General features: G+C 39.2%; 2 protein-coding genes across 6 annotated transcripts in view; one reads left to right on the top strand and one right to left on the bottom strand.

Moving 5' to 3' along the window:
* The first annotated feature begins 3192 nt into the window (after positions 1-3192).
* Positions 3193-17670, top strand: LOC106497579 (protein-glutamine gamma-glutamyltransferase 6-like). Its single transcript, XM_013958548.2, has 12 exons — positions 3193-3421; positions 4281-4520; positions 5027-5145; positions 6391-6519; positions 7836-8013; positions 8871-9006; positions 9962-10065; positions 12019-12261; positions 12935-13279; positions 14267-14424; positions 15924-16057; positions 17517-17670. The coding sequence occupies exons 1-12, from the start codon at positions 3193-3195 to the stop codon at positions 17668-17670; spliced, it is 2169 nt and encodes a 722-aa protein (XP_013814002.2).
* CCNDBP1 (cyclin D1 binding protein 1) overlaps positions 10223-26162 on the bottom strand; it is a 33953-nt gene continuing 18013 nt past the window's right edge. The window contains exons 12-13 of one of the 5 annotated variants that reach the window (XM_067307992.1): positions 18762-18801; positions 17030-17056 (exon numbers count right to left, since the gene is read on the bottom strand). In XM_067307992.1, the coding sequence (XP_067164093.1) occupies positions 18773-18801 (29 nt within the window). In that variant the 3' untranslated portion in view covers positions 17030-17056; positions 18762-18772. Of the gene's footprint in view, positions 10247-17029; positions 17057-18761; positions 18802-22880; positions 23702-24936; position 26162 lie in introns of those variants that run through there. The other 4 variants (XM_067307997.1, XM_067307991.1, XM_067307994.1 and 1 more) reach the window with 4 other exon arrangements.

Below are 26162 nucleotides of genomic sequence, written 5' to 3'. Positions count from 1 at the left end.
TAAGCATAATTAGATTCAAGATTGTGCAGGTAAAGTAGTTTTAAGTAGGATGCTTACGTAGGACGTTACTACAACAACAGTATCTAGGAACCACAGGTCACGCCCCTCTCGTATAAACTCTAGCTTATTTAGTGGAGTCAAAGAGTCCTAAGCCTTTCATTATTAATGTTGGTGGAAGAGGACCCCATGTTCTTGAGCAGTTTTGTATCCATAACCTGAACTACTCACAAGTGTGGAAAAGAAGAAAGAAACCTTATGGCTGGTAAGTTAAAAACATAGCTTGATTGCTCCAGACATCACTCAGATAAATGATATTTGCTGAGGAAACAGGAAAAATTACACCAAACTGTTCTCTTGGAAAATTAGCTCTTTTTAGATTAAATGCATTTATGGGTTAGTCTAGCAGAATCGATTTTCTTTTCTTGATTTCATGGGTCCTGAAACTCTATTTTTCTGTTACTGAAAAATAGTGAAGAAAAGATTCTCTATCATATCCATCACCTACCTATTCTACACAGTGCTTTTGCAGCCACCAAAGCAACACTGTTGGCTAGTGATTTGAGCATCAAACTGCCACATAGAAAGCCCAGATTCTAATCCCTCTCTGATATTGCAATGAGGAATGGCCTTGGACAGGTCACCTGGTGGCCTCTGGACTCCCATGTCCACCTCCCGACAAAGTTAGTATGTTAGCCTGTGTGCTCCTCAGTAGAAGTACAATCCAAATGATATCTATGTATAGTACTGCACTTGTTCTCACTCCCACGCTAACTAGAAAGAGCTATAGTTAGACAGACATGTCAAATAATTCATATACACACACAGAGAGTCTATTTACGCTCTAACCTCAGGATTTTTTCTGTCATAGTTATAGCTTTCTGTTAGAGGTAACAAGTGACAAGAATCCTGTGTGCATAATGGTCAGCATTTTTAGAAGTAAGTCCCGATTTTGCAGACTTCTGCTTATGAGTGTGCTCCCAAAGTCGACTCATTAGAGGATAATCACTTACCTAGCTAATTTTTTTAGAAGTCTGTCCAGTTATAAACCCATGAGTGCATTGACAGGATTATTGAAAAAGGTTTTCCAAAAGACAGATACCGAAAGCAGAAAAAGAAAAAAAAACAGTGACAAGATTAGAAATGAAACTATAAAGAAGAGCAAAGTAATGAGAAATTTGAAGTACACATGGTAAAAACCTGGCATTAAGCTTTACTGTGCTTTGGCTCCATACATAAACCATTTTTTGGTAATCTCTTGGAAGTATTCACTAAAAATACCTTTGCAACCATTGACTTTGTGCAAAGGGAAGTAAAAATATGAATACAGCAAATTCTTAGAGCCAGCCAGTGGTACCCACTGCCTTCTTTACTCTTTCCTGCTTCTCCAGGTATTCCCTCTTATTCTGTTCTACATCTTGTCTTTACCTCTGACATTCCTCTCTGAAAGTCTTACCAACATTTATTAGGTCCTTAAATGTCACAGTTCCACCAGTATCCTCAAAACCATGGTTCAGCTGCTACTAAATTCTAGATATGCTACATTTTTATTTGCAGACATGCAAAATGCTTTTAGTTTTCTGCATCAGTACACTACTAATGATCTGCTCTAAGATCTACCTCTTTTTCTTGCATATTAATCTTGGCCAGCTTAGATAGGTCCCAGAGTCAGCACCTTAGACACCTTTTTCTCTTGTATACTTGTATGAAGAGCCTGGGCATTTAATTTGCACAGTTCAGGATACATAGTGGTAGGATATACAGGGGCTAAGTGTTGCAAAACTCACTTCTTTTCAAACTCTGAGCCCAAGTGCCCTTCAGGAACATGCTCTAACTTGCTCTTAAATTAGAGGGCTTGCTGTAAGAATTGCTGTTTTCTGTAGGTCCTTTTCAGTAAAGCATATTTAAGCCAGGAAAATAAAGTCATGATGCAAGCAAGAAACTTTTCTAGTCATTTTATGTCACGTCACTGAATCACAGTGGTCCTATCAACAAAGTCTTTTTTGTTTGTTTGTTTGTTTTTTTAAGGTTACATATCTGAAAAAAAGACCCTTCACTTAACTGAAAATACCCAGACATGCCTATGTTCCCAGACTATGGGAAAGGAACTTGCTGCAGCCTCAGCACTGCATGTGCACATTCATGTTTCTTACAAAAAGCTGAAAAATTATTATAATTATGGCTACATCAAGTCTTCACAGAATATAATTCCACAGAGCAAAGACAGCAAAAAAACAAATTCCACTCTTTCCATTTCTATGGTTCTACTCATTTCCATAGATATGCATCTCATTCCAAGTGATTCAAGGTGGTGCTAAACCAACTCCTGTGTCTTAGTTCAGCAAAATGATGGAAGCGTTGCCACGAAATCTGCAAAGGGTTAGCATCCTCTACTCTTAGCAGGAAATTTTCTTCAAGTGAAATTCCTCTGTGACATCTTAACAGGGGAAGGGCACCTCTCAAATACATGTGTGTTCATAGATAGATCCTTTTTTTTTTCTCTTGTTTTTTTCCCCCCTCTATTTTTTTGTATTGGTCATGGAACAAGATAGGTTGAAAGCTTTTGCAATCTGTATTTCTGTGTCCCATTTTAAATACAGAGAGCAGTCTATCCTGATGCAATAGAGCAGCTCATAACACTGCCTCAGGGTACCCCTCTCTTAATCCTACCATCTGTCCTCCTATAGCTACCTTTTTCCAGAGTGTGAAATAACACCCAGCTGCAAGCAACAAGACTGTAAATTAAATGAGATAAAAGATACACGACAAGTCAGCTTGCAAGACTGACAATGAAGATACTGTCCTTCTATTCATCATCTCTCATACAGCGTTTCCAGAATCGGGCACGCACTTACTCATGAGAGTCTTGTAATTGTTTTTGTACATTTGTAAAGCATTTTGAGAACTAGAGATCCCCCACAAAAGGGGCAGGAACATGGTGGAATAGAATCATCTCTTCAAACTTAAAATTGTTTTTAGATAAGAATTTCTGCATGAGAGACAAGTTCTCTGAATGTTGTTTTTTTCCCCCCATCTCTGATAGACATCTGCAGAAAAGGTATTTTACCAGCTTGTTTGTTGTTGCAGTTTTTTTAATAACACTTTAACAGTGGGTTTTTCTGTATTTTCCTAGAACATATATGGATAACTCTAGTTAAACATAATAAAATGACTAACATTAAACAAGCAAACAACATGAACAAGTTTAAAGGAACAATGCTCCTAATTAACTTGCCTTGTATCTTTCTAGCCCCCAAACCAGCAAATGTCAATTGGCAATCCAAGCTGAACAAAGCTGCACATCACACCTCTGACTATAGCAGTACAGAAGCAATCTTGAGGAGAGGACAGGCCTTTACTATCACCCTGAACTTCCAAACAAACGTAATGTCTGGAGACAACCTTACATTTATTGCAATCACAGGTAATTCCCCCATAGCACTCACCTTACATACAGGTTACTCCAGCTCCAAAACCACCTGTACCCTACAGTTTCCTATATGGCTCATTCCTGAATCATTTAAACCTTGTTGAGCCTATCATTCAGGATTCATTGTCTTTAGTCTGTGGGTTTGTTAGACTTAGGGGCTCTCATTTTAAAATTCAGTCCATACCCTAAGGCAACAGACAGTTAAAATAATCATTAACAGAAAGGTAAGGGCCATCTTTGCATTCAAAAAGCAAACATATATCTCCACTCCTAAAGACCTACTTGCTACATTGCAAGATGTCTTTATTCTGTGGGCCCTCTCTGTCTCTCACAGACCATCATCACCTGTTGCTCTCCTCCCGTGACACTCCACTTCACCTGTTTATACTCCCCTTGTTTACCTTCATGCCTTCTACTACAGAGCTTCCTATCTCTAGAATAGCCTACATGACCCCATTCACTAAGACTTCCATCTGTATCTTCTCAGGAGGCTTCTCCAAATAATTGTCCATGCAGCTGCTGATTCTTAATGAAATGCATATTAACATGTATGGACCATCCTGCCTAGGTATTTTTAGAGTCTCAGGTTTTCAGAGCAAGGGCTTGCCTCTTCACTTGTCTAGAATGATTATCAGCATATTCATCTTTAGTGGGTCATGCATTTAACACAAAGGGCTGCACAGCGTGATTCTGTGGATTGCAGCACAGCTTGTTTACACTGAATGAACATTTGGTCTGGTAAGCCATAACCTTTCAATGTACTCAAAAAAACAGGGAATTGGAATCATCGCTGACCCCTGCTTGTCACTCACTGTTCTCACTCAGTATTGCTGTCTCCTGTTTCCTCTGGCAGGACCATCCCCAGCAGAATCACAGCAGACTAAGGCCATATTTAACCTTTCTGAGGAGGGCGCCAGTGGCTGGAGTGCCATCCAAGAGCCCAGTGAGCCTGGCTGCATGAACTTCACGATATCCAGCCCAGCAAATGCTGTCATTGGACGATACAAACTCAAACTCCAGATTGTTTCTGGGAACAAGGTCTCTTCTACACTCTTGGGCCAGTTTGTGCTACTCTTCAATCCCTGGTGTCCAAGTATGTTTTAATGTATCGTGTCCTTCAGATAACTCACTGTCTCAGTCAGGAAATCTGGGTGCCACAGTAAAGCACATACCTGTATGTGACGGCTACAGTATGATTTTTTGCTCAGCATCAAGGACCTTGTTCTCATTCCTTTTTCAGTATTGCACTACACTGAAAATCCAGCCTCTTGCTAGGACAGTAAGAAATCAGAGGCAGGAAATATTTCAAATATTTATTCTCTAATTTTTTCCTCTGATATCGTGTTCAGCTGTAAACCAAGCAATATCTACAGATACATACTGAGAACAGTGAAGGGATAGGAGTATTTTCAGTTTCCATCAAAGGAACTTCACACTTACGTCATTCATTCCGTAAATGACTACGGAGGTATAGTGGGGAGTCCTAAGCCTGAATGCACAGGCAGCCTGACCTGTTCCTTAGAACTCCTGGTGAAAAAAGATTTCCGGTTAGAGAAGAACAACTGTCCTTTCAGCTAACTTGTCTCATTCTGTTTCTAGATGATGATGTCTATATGGCTAATGAAAAGGAGCGACAGGAGTATGTCCTGAATGACAGTGGAATCATATTTCAGGGACTGGAAAAGTATATCCAGCAAGAAGCATGGAATTATGGACAGGTAAACACATCACCTCTTCCAGAGGTTTGAAAAATAAGAATGGTGGATGGATGAGGGATAGAATCATTATCTCAGAGGAGTTCATCATTCCTCTTTCACTTTTGATTTTCTTGTAAATATATATTTATATATATATATATATATATCAGTTATCAGTACGTTGTATTGGCATCTGGATCATTTCCTCTCTCCGCCATGTGCTAATATAGAAATAAAAGAAATAAAGCACAATCTTAGCTTTCTTTTACCTGTTACACAAAATGGCAAGTATCTATTTGTTTCTTGTCCTTTGTAAAGGACAAAGGGAGCCATTCCAGTAGTAACCTCTAGTTATTGTGAGGCTTGTACATCTAAATATTTACATAGTTCATTCAGTAATGGGGCAGAAAACATAGAAAGGAAATTTAGAAGGCCATTTTCAGAAGTAGGATATCCCAAATTTACAGAACTGAAACAACCCAAATTTGAATTTTTAAAAATCAGTTTGGCCTTCCAAACATATCCGCTACAAATACAGGCATAACTACAGCTCATCTGTAGTCACATAGCTATCCTGCAATGTGCTAGGCCAGTCACAACCATTCCTGACCACTTCATGCCTTACAATTGCACCAGCAATTGCACAGACAGCATTTCTATTAATCCTCTTGACCACTGTGGCTACTTTTACGCTAATAAATGAAACAAGGACAGATTTGTTTTCTCTCTCTGAGGTCAAGTGGCATCCTTGCCTGACCACATACATACAACACAGCACTTTACCCTGGGCCTCCTCTGGGCCCAGCATGGTGTGACTCTAATGTACAGTAATTATTTTTTGTGCTTTGTTTTTAAGTTCAAGTCATCTGATATATTGTGAAGGCAGTCCATCAGAGTGGTGCTTTCCTGAGGGGAAGGGTACATGTTAGGGCATGAAAGGATGCAGAAGGATGCAAAGCCTGCAGGGACAAACCTAGAGTGGTCTTGTCTGTCCCACCAGGCCATATCTGGGCAATGTCTTGGTGACTGCTAGCTGCTATGGCCCCAAATTATGCTTGTAAACATGCTAGTTATTAAATACTATGGACAGTCAGCAGTCTAGTGCTTGTGCTTTCTCCCTGACCCTGTTTTCTTTAGCAGTGCAGGAAAAGCCTATATTACCAACATTGTCCCACTGTGCAAGGAGGAAGTAAATAGGTGGGGAGTTCATCCTTGATTCTATTCATAAAATTAACCTTTAATATATATTGTTTGTTTTGATTTCAGTTTGAAGAGGATATCCTTGATATCTCTCTGGCTATATTGGATCGAAGCTTGAACCACCGCCAAGATCCGGCCGTTGATGTATCCAACAGAAACAATCCTATCTATGTGAGCAGAGTTGTCAGTGCCACGGTAAAGTGACTGATTACTTACAGCAGTAGGTACAATGCACCTACTAACAAAAATCCCAACACCTCTGTTGTGAAACTCCTCAATGTTTGATAGGATTTTCTACCTGCTCTGCACAAAATAGCTGGAGAAAAGGGAAAAATAGAGATTTATTCTCAAGGAAAGATACCTCAAAAGTTTAATTTACCTTCTTTCCAAAAGTTTGGGCACAACTGAAGGAATGACAAATGTTTCCAAGATCTTTTTTGGAACACTGAATCTCAGAAGTATTTTCCTAATACATCTTCATGTACTTAGATCTTTTCACTAATTTGGAAGGCCTGTGTCCATTCTGAAATAACTTGCTATGCTTTTCAAACATCTTGAGAAGCATGAAATGTTTTTGAAAACTAGTATTTGTATGGCTGCATTTAATGTGTGTATTTAGTATACTTCACTTAAGGGGAATTCTTTCAATAAGCTTGTATGCATTTCCTTCAACAGTTACATCTTCTAACAGCCCTCATCCTCACACACCTACAGATAGATACACAACTAGGCAACTGAAAAGCTTTCTGTTTTATATGTAATACATGCTTTACCACATCCCTTATCTGAGATTCCTCCTTTATAAATGTTATCCTTTTCACCCTTTTAGACAGCACTCTCTTTAGGCAATTTCAATATTAAGTAGATAACTTTACTTAGACTTATAAAATTACTGAACATCCAAATACTGAAGAAAAAGAAATCTATCATTAAAAAAGAACTTATTGGTTTCTGTACAATTACACACAACACTTAAATGGGCCTTTAAGATGGATATGCACAAATACATGCAACCGCATTTAATACACTTGAGCAAACTATATATATTATATTCAGAGTTGCAACATACGCACATTCGAGTCAGGCACAGATTGGCAGTACTAGTTTGTTTAAGGGGAGAAGAAGAAATAGGTACTTCTTCTAGCTTCCCTGTAAATCACTTGAGAATGTGAACCAACACATAATACACAAAGTAACAGAATAATGATACACAAGGAGGTAAAATGAATCAATGAAACAGAGAAAATTTAAATAGGCTGGCAGTCGCCACATTTGGGAACATTCGTACTGAAAAGCAAGGCAGTTTTGATTCATCAGACTACAGCCTGATCTGGGTTTGATCCAATTGCTGCACTTGAGTAAGTAGACAAAATTCTACCTAAGATTCAAATGTTGTGTCCCACCACTCAACCAATGAGACCCGTGGTATGAACAGGGTCATTTTCTCTCTATTTCCTTCTCTCCCTTTTTCTATAAATGTTGTAATTCACTCATGAGAAGGATTCTTTCAGGTTAACAGCAATGATGAAAAAGGAGTGGTGCAAGGGAAGTGGAATGGAAAGTACTGCTCAGGAACCAATCCCTTGCACTGGAGTGGAAGTGTGACCATCCTTCGAAAGTGGTACAGAGGGAGATACAAACCCGTACGATATGGCCAATGCTGGGTCTTTGCAGGAGTAATGTGCACAGGTATACCTGAATGGAAGAAGAATACTATCAAAAAGGAAGCTTATTAGGATTCCTATAGCTTTAACCTTGGGACGCTGCTGTTGAAGCTGCTGCAGTTTTGACAGAGAAAGTGAAGATCCTATGCTCTCCTTGTATGAAGGGTTATTTTCTATTTTAAACAGCCATAGGTTGTGATATTGCAGCCCACTACCACGAGTCATCAAACAAGGTGCAAAGTTGTTTACCAAGCTGGGCTGGTGGAAAGAGCTAGGTTTGCTGTTTCAAAGCTGGGATTCAGAGAAAATCAGTGGTCTGGTAAGTCTGGCTCCTTAAGATGCAAGTTTTCTACTGTTGTGTCTAGCCTTTTTGTGACACAAAAACAAATCACAATTCTGAGGGCCTATAAAGGGAGCTGCAAGCAAGGAGAAGCATTTCATCCTAGCTGTTTCCACTCAGAGCTGCTCTGAGAGACAGGAGTCACTTCAGGGAAAACACAAAGGGAGAATAATGCAGTCAAGAGGTATGTCCTAGAGACGAAGAGGAAAAAGAAGCAGGTAATAGAAACAAACACAAGGAAAGAATGGGGGAGAGAACAAGATGAAGGATGAAAGATTAAAATAAGTATGTGAATCTAACTCTTCTTAAAAAGAAAAGAACATGGCAGCTAAGAACACCATGTGAATGGAATTGTTATATAAGCAATTAAGTACAACGATTATGTTACATCCCTGCAGCATGTCTGAGAGGGAAGTTCCTGAGGGTTTCTTTCCCCTCTAAAAACATATATACTAAACTGTTTTTCCAAGAAAAAGATAGAAATACCTTCTAAATGTCTGTAAAACAGGTTTATAGCACTTTTATGGTATTATATATTGCAGTTCTGAGATCCTTGGGAATACCTACCCGTGTTATTACAAACTTTAACTCTGCCCATGATACGAATATAAATCTGAGTATCGATAAATACATTGACATTTCCGGAAAGACCCTGTACTTGAATGAAGACAGTGTGTGGTAAATATCAACCTTTTCTTAATATTTCTTCCATTATATTCTCATCTAACCACCAGATTTGGAATTACATTCCCAAAAACCCTCCCCAGCCTCATACTCCCAATGACATGAAACCCTGTACCAAAGAATGAACAGAAGAGCCTGTTCAGGAATGCAAGATGTAGTCAGTTTCATTACTCTGAAGACTTAACAGTGGAGACACTTGGCATCCTTGCTATTTAACATATAATTTTTTTAATACGGCTTCTAATAAGCTTTAGACTCGGCTCCTCTGCCAAACACTTTTCGTTGTCTCAGTCTTTCATGACTGTTATCATTACACATCCCTTGCACAACAGAGAGAGGTTACTAAAGTAAAGGTAATGTATTTAACACAGCAGAGAAAAATCTCATCCCACCCCTCACATTGACTTAGGAAGAACTTGCCATTTCTTTCATCTCAGAGAAGCTTTCTGTAAAAAAACGATGCTTTTGACAAACAAGTGGACAGAAACTACTACACTGCACATATGCATTGCACTGTATGTACCAGCAATTCATTCGCTAAGCACCCTATACCATGTGGACTGAATGGGACAAGGGTCACATGAAGTAGAAAGCAATTGTGAATTAATACCACAAGATAGTAATGTACACGAGACCTTCAATTATACAACATATAGTTCTGGAATGTCCAGATTTGACTCTGCAATGTAATAATATATTTTTTTACATTATTTTGTACATAGCGCTCCAACATTTCTCAGAGAACAAAACACAAAAAGCTGGAAAAGGTGGGGGGGGGGGAGTGGGAGAAGAGATACTCAAGAAAGGAGAAAAGACTTGGCTTCTCCAGAGAGGAAATATCATTCACTTGGCTAGGATCATTTCTTGCATTCCACCAGAAATACATCAAATCTTTCAACACAGAACGAATTGGATTAGTCAGAAAGTCCCTATTTTCCTTCCCTTACAGGAATTTCCATGTCTGGAATGAAAGCTGGTTTGTCAGAAGAGATCTTGGCTCTTTTTATGATGGGTGGCAGGTTCTGGATGCAACTCCCCAGGAAAGAAGCAAAGGTAACACTGTTGTAAATATACAAAGTTGTTAATATTCTTACTCCTAAATATTCTTACCGTAAGTGAGGGATAACTCCCTTCTGTCTGCTCCTTGTAGATGTACCATTAAGTCGGTCACACAGGAAAAGCAATAACCAAATCAATCTTCTGTAGATTGCCTTTCTGTCAGCCTCTGGAGTCCCTAAATATATAAACATATACAAACAGCGCAACTTAAGTTCACTCATTTCACCCTTGCTTTTGTTAGCTCCTAGCATTATACAGAATCATAAAATCATACAGAATAGCTGAGGCTGGAAGGGACCTCTGGAGATTGTCTAATCCAAACCCCTGCTCAGAGCAGGGTCAACTACAGCAGGTTGCTCAGGGCTGTGTCCAGTCAGGGTTTGAATATCTCCAAGGCCGGAGAATCCACAGTCTCTCTGGGCAACCTGTTCCAGTGTTTGACCACCCTCACAGTAAAAAAGACTTTTTATTATATTTAAATGCAACTTCCTGTGTTTCAATTTGTGCCTACTGCTTCTTGTCCTTTCACTGGATGTCACTGAGAAGAGTCTGGCTCTGTCTTCTTTACACCCTCCCATCAGGTATTTATGCACATTGACAAGATACCCCCTGAGCCTTCTCTTCTCCAGGCTAAACAGTCCCAGCTCTCTCAGTCTCTCCTCATGTGAGAGATGCTCCAGTCCCTTCCTCATCTTCCTGGCCCTTTGCTGGACTCGCTCCAGTAGCTCCATGTCTCTCGTACTGAGAGCCCAGAACTGGACACAGTACTCCGGATGTGGCCTTAACAAAGCTGAGTAGAGGGGAAGGTGCACCTCCCTCGACCTGCTGGCAATGCTCTTCCTAATGTAGCTCTGGATGCTCTTGGCCTTCCTTGCCACAAGGGCACATAGCTGGCATTAGATTTTCTAGCTTGCAATGGATAGATTTAGCAGCAAAAAAAATTAAAAGTCCTGTTAGTAAGATGCTAGGTAAAGTTTCTAGAGCTTGTAATCACAATGTCGAACCAAAGACATTACAATAGAAAATAAAATATGCCATGTGATTTTAGCCTGTATTTTACAAGACACACTGGAAGGGATAAGAAGATATTTCATAAAATGTACCTGTGGCATGCAGCAATCTGACCAACATGTATAAAACTAAATGAAGGAGGGCATCAACTCTTCTCTGGTTCTGAAACCAAGTGGCATAGAATGGCTTTTGCTCACAAAACTAAACTTTCCTCCTTCCCAGACCAGAGTAACAGCACAGCCTGCTGGGAATAAACCCAGGCCTGTCCCATTCCCTGAACTGTTCACAGCTACTGTGTGAAAGATCGCTCATTAGCAAGAGGAAAAAATGCACGCTAAGAAGCTTTCTAGCAAGTAAACAATATGGATGACCATTGGCCAGCACCTGGGTTCACACCTTGGCTCAGGTTTATTTACTAATACAAACACAACCTCATTGATTGAGTATTATGACCTCCATCAAAAGATTCATTTATTTAGCCGTTTAAAACCCTCCAAAGTCTATATCAGCCATTTCTCATTCCCCACTACACATTTTACCAAATTTAACTTCCTGGTTCTTTTCCATGCACGTACACCATTGATGATTCACATCCCTAAGTCTGATTGTATTTCTGGCTCAGCTCACACCCTCTCCTCTGCTTTCACTAGAAACAGCTTAGCATACAGTCTTGCAAGCTGTAGAGGATTAGAACACTTCACACAGCACACATCTTAGCCTTACTACCTCCTCTGTGCTCCTAGCTTTTGATAGAAATCACGTGTGGAATCTTTGGACATGCTATTACCATAATGCACAGACCCTGAAACAAGGCACTTCATTCAAACATGTCTTTGGAGCAATTACCTCTCCCTCTTGCTGTCAGCATGAGGATTTGTGGGCTGCACCTGCCCTTTCACAACAGGTAGTCATTTAACTTCTCTTTCTCTAATATAGGCATATTTCAGTGCGGTCCTGCCTCCACCAGAGCCATTAAGGAAGGGGATGTGAACCTGGATTATGACAGCTCATTTGTGTTTGCAGAAGTGAATGCTGACTATGTTACTTGGATCTGCTATAGCAACAAAAGAAAGGAGAGAATTTACTCTGATACTAGGAAGATTGGAAAATTTATCAGCACCAAAGCAGTAGGCATCAACTCCAGGGTGGATGTCACTGACAATTACAAATATCCAGAAGGTAAAGTCTTTACTACACTTGTCTTGCCACCGACAGCCAGAATTGACAGGGATTTAGGCCTCTGTTGGACTGATCACTGATTTAATTTATTCGCTTCTTCTGGAGTGGAGTAATTGTGAATTTTCAATATCTCATGGCTCATTTACAGTTAGCTGATAATGAGTAAATGTGGACTTTGTGACCGTCAATGAAATATTAATTTATTCAATACACAGTCCAAGCTACTTATATAATACATTCTGTCCCAGAAGTTCTGATCAGCTGGTTACAATATTCTGTTATGACATGCAGTAATTGCCATTCTGGAGAGTTATCTGGGCAGACTTTCTGCACAAGTCACACAGAATTTTTTCCCCTTTTTATTCTCAGAGCAGATGGCAATTCCCCCAGCTCATACAGAAGAACTGAGTTCTCTCAGGAGTTATCTTGCTACTGATCACAATTTCCAAGAAGTGCCCATGAGCTGCTAACTAATGCTGACAGGCAGGTTTTACTTTCCAGCCTTCATGGCTATGCACATTCATTTGCTTTTGTGTCAACATTAGCCTTTAGGTTAGACCCCCATTTTGTCCTCTCAGGTATCTTTGCCCTCTTCAGCTTCTCCAAACTGATGTCCCCTTGGCACTACACCCAGCATGTATAAAATCTTTGACCATGTTATCTTTTAAAGCAGGATCCTTGAAAGAAAGGCAGGTATATAAAAAAGCACTGAAGCTCCTTGGTGTGAGAAGCACTGGAAGAAGAACCAAAATTAGAAGACATAGAAGACGATCTTCTGTAGCACAGAGACAAAATATGACAGAGCCTGCAAGAAAGCCCAGTATCTCAGGGAAGCTCATCCTCAGTGCATCTCCTGTAATTGGCCAGGATGTCCTCCTTACCTTCGCACTCAGAAACTTGATCTCAGATTTCAACACTGTAAAGATTAAACTGAGGGCTTCAGCCATTCTCTACACAAGAAAACCAAAGACAGAGATTTTGCAATGGTCTAGATTTATTAAACTTGGACCTGAAGAAGGTAATTTTAATTTTATGACAGCTCAGGATAAGTCATAACTTTGGTTTGTGGCCAAATCGCATATAAATCATGTATGGATCAAAAAGTGCATGACCTGCAAATGGGTGGAGATTAGGGCTATTAAAGTTAACAGAATCATATATACTCGCCCTGCTCTTAAGTGTTTGCTTTGGGGCAAAAAATACTTATCTCCATGACGTCTTTGTCTGACTCAGCACAGCCAGTTAGTTCTATATTATGACCTTTTTTGCTAACAGACAACAACCAAGAGAAATACATCACTACTCAGCTACCGGCTCCCCTTGAGCACAGTAAAAAGACAGATGAAAGAGGGGAACATAAGCCTATCTCTTTTGCAGCAGTAGGACAGCAACTACAGACTGCAGTAGGAAAGAGCTGTGCTACCTGCAGATTGCGGCCTTTACCCTGCTTGTATAGGGACAGTGCTGAAAAATTAGAAGTAAATACCACTACCCTCCCAAGCTAATATAAAACATTATAAGTCTTTCCATCATTCTATCAGTAGGTGAGGATTTTTTTTCTCAATGTACTGAGTTCTATTGCCTTTCTCACTGGCACAGAGGTTCTGAGTGTGCATCCTTTTTAAAGCAGAGGCTGAACAGTTGCACCATCAAGGGCATTTAAACCAGGTCATCTTTTCACTTCTACCTGCTTTGCAAGGAAGGAGCTTTAAATGCTCAGCTTCAGATTCATGAGAACGCCACCAAAAGGGGTTGCCACAGATATCCATCCTCAGATCTGTCCAACTACTGACCTGTACCTGATCATTTAGTATTTGATGTGAATGTAAGTAGAAGTCACCTATAAGCATCATTCCTGTCTATAGGCTGTCAACACCCACAAATGGACACCCCAAGGTGATAGCATCCTTGCCCCTTAAAACATAGATATACTACAGATATCTCAGCCGGTACTTAGACACAGAAAATAGAAAAGGGGGAAATTCTGCTTCTGTTTGCATTCCAGTGAAAGAGATTTCATTCAAGATCTCCTACTCCCAGTATAAAAACTCTCTGACAGATGACAGGAAGATCCTAGTGACTGCTGTGTGTGAAGCCAAACAGGGAGCCTCACTTCTAGTGGAGAAGGATATCATACTTCAGGATCCGTTTATCACCATCAAGGTAATAGCTAGTCTCTTTTGCATCCTCAATGAGACAAGTGCTGGAAAGTAGCAACTAGAACCATGGGAAAGAATATTGGAAGTGAAATCTTTCCTGAGGGTGATTTGATCTTGGGTCGTCATATGTTGCTCTAGTAATAGGCCTTATGATGCAAGTGAAATGAAATACACTAAAGAAAAGCAAACTACTCCATGGCATAGCTGTTGTTCTTATCAATGTTTATCGACATGGCACTGATAAAGTTCTCTTTGCTATGCGGGTTACAAGATAAGATCATCTCTCTATCTCTCTCTGTCTATCTCTGTTCCATCTTCCCATTGATTACTAATTAGAACTGGAAGCTTCTTTCCACTTAAGGCTGACTTCTGTCGAATGTTGCACAATGGACAAAAAGCAATTCTTAGTCTATAGAAAAGACCACATGCTGTGTCTGCCCGGGGACAGTCCTGGGTTTGAATAGCCTATCACATCTGTTTAAACTAGCTTAACTTTTTTTGGTCATTTCAGCACATTCATATGCTATATCAGACACGGGATCAAATGCTGCCTGTCTACCAGGCTGTAAACAACATAGAGGGAATATGGTAATTCTCAGAATCTTTCAGAGCCTCCAGACTAGATCGGCTATCCCAGATCACTCTCTCAGTAGCATATAGGAAAAGGAAGGTTATACATAGGAACTAAAAGTTTGAATTTTTGCTAGTTCTGCTTTCTGAATACCAAGTTTTAGTCACTTTGTAAATAGCCTTCTGGGCTGTATCATGCAGGTAACAGAGCTGGCCTGTTAGGGTGGACATCTGAACTAAACTACTTCAATTCATTAACTAAGTTTCAAAAAGGGGTTGTGCTTCTGCAGATGGAAACCCCTGTATAAACACACATTGAATGAGAGAGAAATGCAATGGGGGTGCTGGACTTCTCTTGTATTATGTTAATTAACAGTATAATATCTACACAAGATGACCAGATATGCCAATACCACCTTATCTTAGTCAAAATAAGGTTATGCATATGTTTATTGCTACTTGACATTCTAATTTTTTTTTGCCTCAGACACCATGATTCATCTCTGTCTTAAACTTTCAATATTTTGTAATTCTAAGCCTTCCATCTACCTTAAATTAAACTAATCTGACTTAAACCACCACAGTAGTTACCCACATATACCAAGCTAATAATTGCATTCTTATCCTGTTCTCACTCTGACAAGTGTCGTGTACTATACTATACAAGTAAACACCATACTCTGGTCTAGTTAAAAAGTCAAGATTGAATGGTAGATCCTAGAGTCATTTGCTCTTCCTCAGCCACACTGGATGGCTGACTCAAGCCTGAACTCAGATGCCGGAAGATATGTACATACATTAATTCCTGGCTCCTCCCTGTTCAGGAGATCCTAAGAAGGTAATAAAGTGGTCTGCTATGGGAATGAAAAGAGAAGACCATGAAAAAGAAGTGAGACAAATGCTGCGGTTGAGCAGAATGTTTTCTCTCTGTAGGTCCTCGGTCCAACAGTAGTACACAAGGCAGTTAATGTGCAGGTCACATTTACCAACCCATTGTCTGAAGTGGTGACAGACTGTGTCCTGAGAGCGGAAGGTAGCGGCCTGCTCAAAGAGCAGCTCAAAATCAAGTATGTAAATTCTGCCTGTCTAATAACTAATTCTCTTTGGTGGGAAATATGGAATAAAAGTTTTTGGTTTTTTTTTAATTCTGTCACCCTCATGACTTTTATTTGTCACTAAGCTGGGACAAAATACCACCATGTTAGCATTCGCCACTTACCAGCTGGAACATTTTTACACCTTCTTTGCCCAGCTTTGAATTACAGAATGCTCAGGGAGTAGAGAGATGGCCTGCTGTAATGACAAAATGTAACTCAGAGTGCTGTAGTTAGTGGCTGAATTACATAAAGGGCAAAAATTTTAAATCCTTCTTCTTTTTGTGGTTTGCAAACGAAACACAAAACAAACCTTGAAGGATGAGAGGAAAAGTGGCAATATCTTTTTTTCTTTAAATATTGAATTACTGAAGAGCCAGGTCATATACTCTAATGAAATGTCTTACAAATCCATCTATTGGTATCGTACTGATCAGAAATTGTTCTCTCATCTCTTCTATGTTATGTTAATTATTTAAAAACTTTTTAATAAGTCTCCAAAATATTTATGTTGGGGGAGTTAGCATCAAGAAGCTGTGTGAGAGAAAAAAGATACCAGAAGCTGGATAATGAAGTGAGTCACCGAGGCTTCCTTTACACTGAATACAAAATCCAGGTCTAGATCCTGACCCTTAACTCCTTAACCTGCCTCACCAACAGAAATCCTGCTCCCAGGCTGTAATGTCCAAGTCTAGATCCTGAGGGGCTGCACATTCACAATTCGGCTAAGGAGTTTTACTCACAGATAAGAGAAAGTTTCAGAAGTATCCCCCATCAATATTAGCTTCTGCAAGATCAGCTGATTCAGGCTGGGGAAGAGAAAGGAAGGAGAGAGTGCACAGCTCTCCATTCTCATGTAGGTGGGAGATCAGCTTCAGTATCTCCTTGGAGCAGAGGGACCTTCTTCCCCCATTCTCTCTGTTTCTTAGTTTTGCTGTCAGTCTCCTTTTGTTGAACAGCCAAGAGTCATTCCTAACATAAAACCAAAAGGTAGTTACATTTACTACACTAAAATACAGCATGAGCATATCTAGAGTACTACAAATGTTGTGAGTGCTGAAGGCAATGCATGCAGTAATGCATACAGTTGGACTTGAGCCCTTCTGAAGACAGCCTTTCCTACCATCCTGCAGCTGCTCAATATAACTGCCATCCTCATGATAAAGTTTGTATCTTACGACTGCTAATTCTCTGCTGCAGGTTGAGAATTTCAGCTATTTCAGCACATACCCATTACAGCTTGATTATTTCATCAAGGATAGGGTTGAGGGGGCTGTGAACAGGGCAGGTTCTGTCCACCTGTTCCAGGAGCATACAAACACAGCAGCCACTTACTCTGACTCTTCATACCGTCTTATATTTGGGGACTCTCAAGAATACATGGCAAGAGGTTCTTGGATGCTTGAACTTAAAATTGTCTTCTCTCTTTTAGTGTGGAAAGAATGGCCCCCATGGAGAGCTCAACTGTTCAGTTTGAAATCATTCCCTACAAGACTGGCACCAGGCAGCTTCAGGTGGACTTGGTTTGCACTCATTTTTCAGACATTAAGGGATTCATTACTCTTGACGTGACTCCTGTTCAGTGATAAAACCTGTGTATCAGTTCAATTATGTCTTGGTTTATATGACAGGCACAGTGTTCAAACATTATTATGACTGGGAACACAGAAGTGCAGATTACTCAGCCAAAGTAAAGTGATGTAATCAAAAGTGCACCATGAAATCAATAAAAAGCTATTATATGCTATATTGTAAAGATGGTATCATCTTTTTCATTTCCAAACCTGTTTTATGGACCTTCAGGAATGGAACTACTAATGGAAATCATAATATAATTTAACTTGAAGGAGAGAGTCAAGTGTGAGGGTTTTCAGCATTAGACCTTACAATAATGACAGCAGCTAGATTTGCAAGGAATGCCATTTAAAATGATTGGTTTCATAAGCTTCGTTGAATATAATCTAATTACATTCATTAAATTTTCCTCAGTAACAGCCAAAGTCCTATCCAAATAGCTGACATAGTTCAACTCTAGAATTAAATTTACCATTTCAGCTAGTTTCTAGAAGGAAAATACAGCAATAAGACATGACTGTGTTAGAATGGCACTATCTTCTTATGATTGGAAAAATGAGAAACTATTCAATAAACAATACTATTTAATTCATAGTTTCCCTATTCAGATCCATGATTTAGTCATGTGTTAAATTAGAAATAATTAAATATTCAGCAAAGAAATGACTGGGAATAACAGTATGAAAGCAGATAAAATAAACATGTCCCTAACTAAGGGTTGGCAAACACTAGAGCATCTGAAATAAGACTAGGCTGGACCTAGCCATTCCTGAAAACAGGAGTGAGAGCAGAATGCCATTGAACAGTTGATGATCTGTAATCTGGACAATAGGATATCTTTATTCACACAACACTTGAGTCAAATAGCTTCTCACACACAGACACCTATCTCAAAATGCCCAGAGTTCTTTCTGGATGAAGTAAGTGAAGGAATGAAAATTCTCCAAGGATAAAAGGATGAACTATTACCACGACCAACCTGACTGAAACCTAAACACATTCCATTTCCATCTTTGATACCCTATAGTTAAGCACTATGCCAATTTTCTTGTATGCGCATCACACAAATGCATTTCCTCAGACAGCCTCAGTTATTACTTACCTGAATTGGTTCTACCAGGAAAAAAAAGAAGAGCATTGGGCTATAGAGAGAAAAAAAAAGGTAGGTATCAGGGAAAATATACTGTAAGAGACATCTTACAGCCCTTATACTGTGGCATCAGCCCCAAATCTTGTTCAAGTGGCTGTGTTTGCATGGCACACTCTACAATCACTCTTTCTCTAAGAAGCTTCTGGACATTAATTTTTCATCTTAATACAAAAATTTATTTGAATCAGTTAACATTTTTATCAGCAGTTTCCACAAAATTTCTTGCTGCATAACACTGTATTCAGGTATGACAAACCCACAGAGCTCACAAATGGAAATTCTCATGCAGGTCACAAAATATTTTGAGGAAATGGAAGATGAAACACTGGGTATACTCAGAAGGCCTGCTGATCTGCAAAAACAATCTTCTTTCTTCCAGGAAGAGCATACTGCTTTGTCCAGATCTTAAGCCTCTGTTTGCTAAAGCCTCCTTCCCATATCAATCACATATGCAAAAATATAATTCCTAGGTTCTTCAAAGACAATATAATCTTTACAGATATACACAGCACTCTTCTAAAAGAGGCAGTAAGAAAAAGTCTGTACTCCAGTTTACTAGTTTTAATGAGCTGATATAATTAATAACTAAATTTCCCAACATTCTGCCAACTTAGGTCCTCAGTTTTGCAAAATAGCTCTGGAAAAAGTTTCAGACAAAGCCAAAATTCATACCTGCACTGCTCTGTTGACAGAAATGACATAAACACTTTCTATTATTAAAATACTTTCTCTAACTTCAGCACAGCTCAGGACTAATATGCAACTCCAACTGGGATGACTGCAATGTTTTATGGCATTTTAAATATAAATGACAGACAAGGCAAAGGGGCCAATTTGGAAGACTTACTGCAGGAAAAGCTGACTGAACTAGCCTATTTGTTCAGACCAAAGCACCCCAAAATGTGGTTTGTACTGTATCCTCTTCATAAGGAACTGCAGAGATTGCCTTGGAGCATTTATAAAGGGTTTGCTAAGCCTAAACATGAGCAATTTCCCAAAGAGAAAACGAATGTCTGTAGAGTCCCATTTTAGAATGTTCTCTGGCTTTGTAATCTCATCCTCTATTAGCCTGAATCTATTCCAGGACTAATAGAGTGTAGTAGTGATCACAAACCATAACCAACATAACCAACCAAAGGTAATCAGTTAATGCCTTGATCCTAATTATTTTGGAATAATGCACTTTGATAAAATTTGGGAGGATGGGGCTGGGGAGAGGGGTTGGATGTTTTTACTTGGCTCCAAGTCAGAAAATTCTTGCTATAAAATGTGGAGGATCAGCCAAATTTGCCTAAGAGACTACGTGAGAAAAAGCAGCCTATGACATGTATTTTTGTACTCTACTGGCACTACCTTCAAGGTTTTTACCTACCCATACCTGCTGTCAAACACTTCACCCAACCCTTTATCTGTATCTTACAAAACCATCATATCTACCCTCCCAATTCATGTCAGAGAAAGTTCCACCTGTTTCCTCGCATGCATATATCACCAAGCAGACTGAAAAATAAGACTGATTTTTCTGTCTAAAAGTCAGATACTTTGTAATACTTTCAGAAACGCTCAGAAAGCAGAAGATCAGAAGAGAAGGCTCAGACATGACATATGACCAGAAGGATGTACGAAAATTCACAGTTAACAGTCATACATCCTCATTCCACAAAGCTGCTTAAAGTAGGTCATCATCCTCCCCTGTGAGGAAGACATTATGGCACTGGTATCTAAATCCCAGCAATGTGTCCATGCCTTGAAGAGTTTAACAAACCAAAATAGCAAAGACTTGACTGTTTCTAAGAGACAATTTGTCCCTTTCCTCCTGGCAACATCTAGCACTGCAAAGGAATGCAGTCTCAACTGCCCCCAGAAATATGTGTCAGACTGACTCTGTGATGCAGATTAAACTGAGTTCTCATTTAAATTTCTTTGATTTAAAGCCAGCAAAATTTTCAAAACATGTGAACTCTAGTTTTATTACATCAATTACAATGTTTTGCCACCCACATATATCCTTACAATGGATTCTGAACCTTGTCAGAACTAGTCAACCCAGAGAGACTGGAATGAAGACTGTAAAGAGCAAACACACACACACACACACACACACACACACACACACACACACACAGAGGAATTCAGATTTCTCCAGGCAAAGGAGAGGGGAATATGTAGGTTTGTGCCCATTAATTAAGTCTTTCAGGGGTTTGGAAAGCCAGGGTATCCCACTCTTTTCTAAAGCCTCAGAAAAGACCTTGAGGTAGTGATTGTATTCACAAAATATCATTCAATCTTGCAAGAATGCAGACTATCACTACATTTAACGCACAGTATAGCCATGCCATTCAAATTCCTTAGGTATTTCTTTTAAAATACAATCCAAGAAATGAGTTGAGACACATTGTTTGCCACAAGAGCTAGACACAGTCTCATTTGAATTAACTATTTTTAAAGGAAGCCTCCTGTTCAAAGAAAAATCAACCCTAAAGGTTGTGCTTTGCAACACTCGGGACTGGTGAGTTGTCAGGGTGTCAGCCCTCAGCAACCACATGCAGTTCAGTCTCAGTATTAAAATGCAGACTGATCTGGCCACTGTCATATACATAAAATACACATTCTTCCTGTGCCAGATGTGAGACAAGTGTTCAATTAACATAATGATTGTTCCAGAGAAAAACGTTTAAGTGCCCAAGGAAGGATTTAAATACCTTTTGCCAAGCCTACAATCTTCACACAGCCCTTAGTCAGAAGTCAATAGGAGTTGGTGAAATAAAATCTGGCTAATTATCAGCATTTTCTTTACAAATATGTGGTTTAAGACTGAAAACACACAAGAGGCTGACCCAGCCCTCATTCCATTCTGATCACTCAAAAATATCAAGCAAGTGCTAGCTGAAATGACCCAGTCATACTTTCAAGACTTTATAGTATAAGTCTTGAAAGACATTAGCATCAAGGTCATTGGGATGGTGAAAGTTTCTCCCCACCACACTGTTCTCTTGATCTAAGCTTCTAGGACCTTGATTCAGGCAATCAATTAAATGTTTACCCTTTTCCACTTAAAAAAAAGAAAAATCAGAAATAGCCATAGCTGGTAGTTTCAAAGCACTTGGATGTTTTGGCTGCCACCTAATTTGCATTGCTTTAGCACTTAGTATCTATCACACTCATGTACTGAACGTGGAAGATGCTGCTCACTATAAAAGACAGAACAAAAGGCACAGTGTAAGCATTTCTTGTTGCTCAAAAGAGACAAGAAATTCCACTGAAGAGTAAAATTCACATCTAATTCATTGATGTGCCATGTCAGAGCTGGAAATGCTGACACCAAAAAAGGGAAACTTAGCTATCCATATTTTTGATCACCACACTCAGAAAGCGACCCAGTTATTAATGATGCTACTGTAACATTTTAAGCTGCTATTTTTAAGGATAATAAGGATAATGCAGACTTTTACAGATATATGTTTGGACCTGTAAAACAACAAGAATCACAAAAAACTATCAAGATAATACAGTATGATCTGGGCAGGATGGATACTTCAAAGGATACTATGCATCACTTTTCCTTTAGACTTCTGTGAGCATGTCAGGGATGTAGTGGATACAGAAAAGTAACAACAACACTTCTCTAGACTCGCAAAGGACTTGGATGAAGTCATTCAGAAGAAGCAATGCAAGAAGTGAGTGCAAAAAGGGTGCAAAATTCACTCATGACACAAAGCCATTTAAATTACTCAGGGCCAAAAAACTATGAGGCACTTCAGACAGGCCCAGCAAGAAAAAACAGGTGACAATACAACAATCAGTGAAATTGATCTTGGTAAACACACAGTGGAAATGCAATTCTTACTTACACACCATGCAGAGTTTTACATCAACAGCATCAAGTGAAGAAAGAGATCTCAGCATAAAGAGACAACTCAGCTGGAATTACAGCACCACGTGTTTCTATGATTCCCACTTAATGAGATGTTAAACTGGAAAGCAGACAGGAGGGAACTACTATAAAGAACATTTATAATTAACAAGTACTCATAGTGAAATTAAATCCTGTATATCATGACATACTCGATCTTGAAAATCATCTCATATGAGATAATGCTTTATTTGCTAGGGTCAGGCTCGTGCACATTCTTCTGAAGCATCGTGTTATGTACTGTCAGAGACAAGACATCGGACTGGAGGAACATTTGTTCTGATCCAGTCTGGCAAGTTGTACATACTTTTGCTGAAGTTTAGAGACAAGTACAGGTTTGGGCTTGGTTAATTGTGGCCGAGTGAATATTAACTATTATTGAATCATTACAACGAAGAAGGGATTTCATACAGCTGGTCTCGTGGATCTTGTGCACATGATGTTAAACGTGCTAATGCTGGTGTTAATGATACTGCAGTTTTGAATGCAGAGGTTGAAATTAGCATAAGCAGAGTGCTGGTCTGGCTAAAATTATAGTTTTACAAACAGTGATACATATCAGAAGCATTATTTACGTGTGTTAAATGCACAAGCAAATTACGTTGACAAATGGCAAGTGTACTGTACAATGGAGCGGAATACAATGGAGTAGAATACATATTGTAATAAAGGAGAGCGTGAGCTCTCAGTGCAAGTGGTAGGCTACTTGCTTAGACTGCTTGAATAGGAAGCTTGAATAATAAACCTGGTACCAATCTGAACTGGAGAGCTCAATGTGAAGGGCTGACTGGAAAGGTTGATTTTGCAGGGGAGAACCAAACACAGCAATTTCAAAAGAATGTTGTAACACATGCTGTTCCTGGAGCTCCAACAAAGGCCACTAGTTCCTGCTGAAAGTGTTTTCTCTTTTTGGAGCCAGAAACACAGAAGCAATCACTATGTGAAAAGCACATAAAGAAGAACCATCCTTAAAACAAATCTGTAAGACAAAATAAGTTAAAAGATTAATGAATTTGCACTTTACAGTTCAGACTAAAAATATTATTCTTCTGAAGGGCCTGAACTTTGCTGCAGCATCTTAGGGCAAAACCTCTGGAGAATGCATACGGTAGAGCTACCTGTCACTGTATCTGAAGGACTGTTCACCTCCCCACCTCCTGACACAGAATATATCACTGTCAGCAGAAAGCATTGCATTGAAGCTAGGCAACGAGGAGCAGAGGAGGGGAACTTACATACACAACTCTGAGTACAGTTACACCAGATGTATAGAAGAAATGTTACTCCAAAGTGTTGGTGTAACCACCTTTTTACCACCAAAATATTAGGAACAAAAATACTTCTATGTACACTTTGGAAATATCTATTAACATATTTAAAAGTTCAGAGAGCCTGTATAGAGAGATGCAAATTGTTGGTTGCATACAGCAAAATAGCTGAACCAGTCCAAATCTAACTTTTTGACAGTGCAGTTACATTTACAAGATAAAGAAGCAGCTGCAGCATTTTAGTACCATCAGTTATACAGACAGTGTTATGGGCTTGCCTTTACGGAACATGTATTGAATCAGGAACGAATGGCTTTTGAACTCACAGATGAATGAACTGACAAAAATTAAAGAAAACAAAATATGAGAACCCCACGTTTCAGAGAAAAAGAGAGGCAATTCACAAGTAGATAATCTCAGCACTTCCTCCTGCTGAGTGTTTTGACCTCTGTAATGGCCAATTCCTTTTCTTTCTCTGACATCTCAGATGGGAAATCTCAAATATCTAAGTTAGAACTGAAAATTTTCACCAGATGGAAGGGCACTAAAAGCACTTGAGCACTGCATATAGAAGACTCCTGTGTTTGTTAAGACTTTCAACAGATTTCCTTTTTAGCCCCTTTTTGGTGTAATGAAAGATACAAAGGGACAATAAATAGTTCTCTGTTCACAGCTTACAAAGTATTCAACAGTGTATCCAACTTAGCAATCATTACTTGCAGTTGCCAATTTGACCAAGAGATGGCACTATCAATATACACAGCCATTACAAGGGAATGGTGATAGGGTAAATACTTGACTGTATTTAAACCAAGATAGGAGGTACATAAACACATATTCTGCAAAAGTGCATTTGGAATGACTGATTATGCAAGAAAACTAGAGGCTTGGAAATGATCAGTTGGCTTATGTTTAGACAATTTAATACACTGAAAGAGCATGAATCAATGATTATATACTGTTTATTTCTTTTTTATAAAAATCAAGTCCAAAATACAGATTAAAATCATATATAATTGATATATAAGAATTTGTCGACAAAAATCTCACAGAATTTTTTTTGGGGGCCATCTCCCCATTTTGTTTATATTGTTTCTTGATTTTTGCAAATCTGGTGACCTCCATGCTTACTAATAAAAATCAAAGCAATGAAAGCAAATTTTTACAATTAAGGCTATGCTGTAAATTACTAAAACTAAGAGAGTTTGCATTTAGCTGAACTGACACACAGAGTAAACAGTTGTAAAGTTTAATATGCAGACAATAAGAAAAACTCCAAGCTCGCTGGGCCAGATTTTGCAATGGCTATCTAGTATAAGTTCAAAATCTCATCCTGGCACGGCTACAGTTACCACTGAACGCATCACCGTTTATGTAAGATTAGGGTCCCTTTTTCCTATTTTACATGTGTCTACACTGATCTCTGCTTGCTGTTTTATGGCTTAGACATTCAAAAAACAAAGATTCCTCTACAACTTTTTCAAAGCTGCCTCCCTCATCTTTACTACTCAGGATAATTGAGCAAGCTTTGCCACCTCTTTTTTTTTAATGGGTTTCTAAGACTATTTATGAATTTGTGAAAGATCACAGATTTCTGCAAAATTACTAGTGACTCTCTCCACAGTGAAAACTGTTTATTTCTGCTGCCTTGTTTCCTGCCCTTTGACCGATTATTTATCCATGCAGCGACCTTCCTTTTATTTTACGGCAACTTTAAGAGTCACAGTGTATTTAGTCCAAGTCTTCGGTGTGATGTTTTTAAATAGTCTGCATTATGCTACAGACATTTCACACTTATTAGTTGTTGCTTTTAACACATTTCTTCATTTTGAGGTGGTTCCACTCTTTGAAATTAGGCACAAGGGTAGTGGATATATTGGCTTTTTGACTTCAACAGTAATATTTGAAGTGCATTCTGTGCACTGTTTAGAGTCAAGTTAAGATTTGCATTTCCTCTTCTGGGGTTGCTGATGCCCAGCTGTTTGAAGAAGTTGTCACTGTCTGTCCTTAAAAGCTTCACAACCCACTGTAGCATATCCCCATATGAAGGCAGGAAAAGTCAGCCCTTCTGCTCTTTAGAGTGGTCTGAGAGATAAAAGAGTCCTTCTCAAATTCTGTACAGCAGGTCAGCAAGATAAGCTGAAGGAGAGGTGGCAACATCACGCCCCACCC

Source organism: Apteryx mantelli, chromosome 18 (genome assembly GCF_036417845.1).
Source record: "Apteryx mantelli isolate bAptMan1 chromosome 18, bAptMan1.hap1, whole genome shotgun sequence".
Classification (NCBI taxonomy): domain Eukaryota; kingdom Metazoa; phylum Chordata; class Aves; order Apterygiformes; family Apterygidae; genus Apteryx; species Apteryx mantelli.
The sequence above is the reverse complement of the archived record's forward strand: the minus strand, read 5'-3'. Positions and strand labels throughout refer to the sequence as shown.

What these genes read in the sequence shown, in the direction of transcription:
- LOC106497579 (XM_013958548.2), top strand. Translation starts at nt 3,193, where the DNA reads ATGAACAAGTTTAAAGGAACAATGCTCCTAATTAACTTGCCTTGTATC. An exon ending in ATCCGTTTATCACCATCAAG is followed by an intron (nt 14,425 to 15,923) that starts GTAATAGCTAGT and finishes TTCTCTCTGTAG; the next exon opens with GTCCTCGGTCCAACAGTAGT. An exon ending in AAAGAGCAGCTCAAAATCAA is followed by an intron (nt 16,058 to 17,516) that starts GTATGTAAATTC and finishes TCTCTCTTTTAG; the next exon opens with TGTGGAAAGAATGGCCCCCA.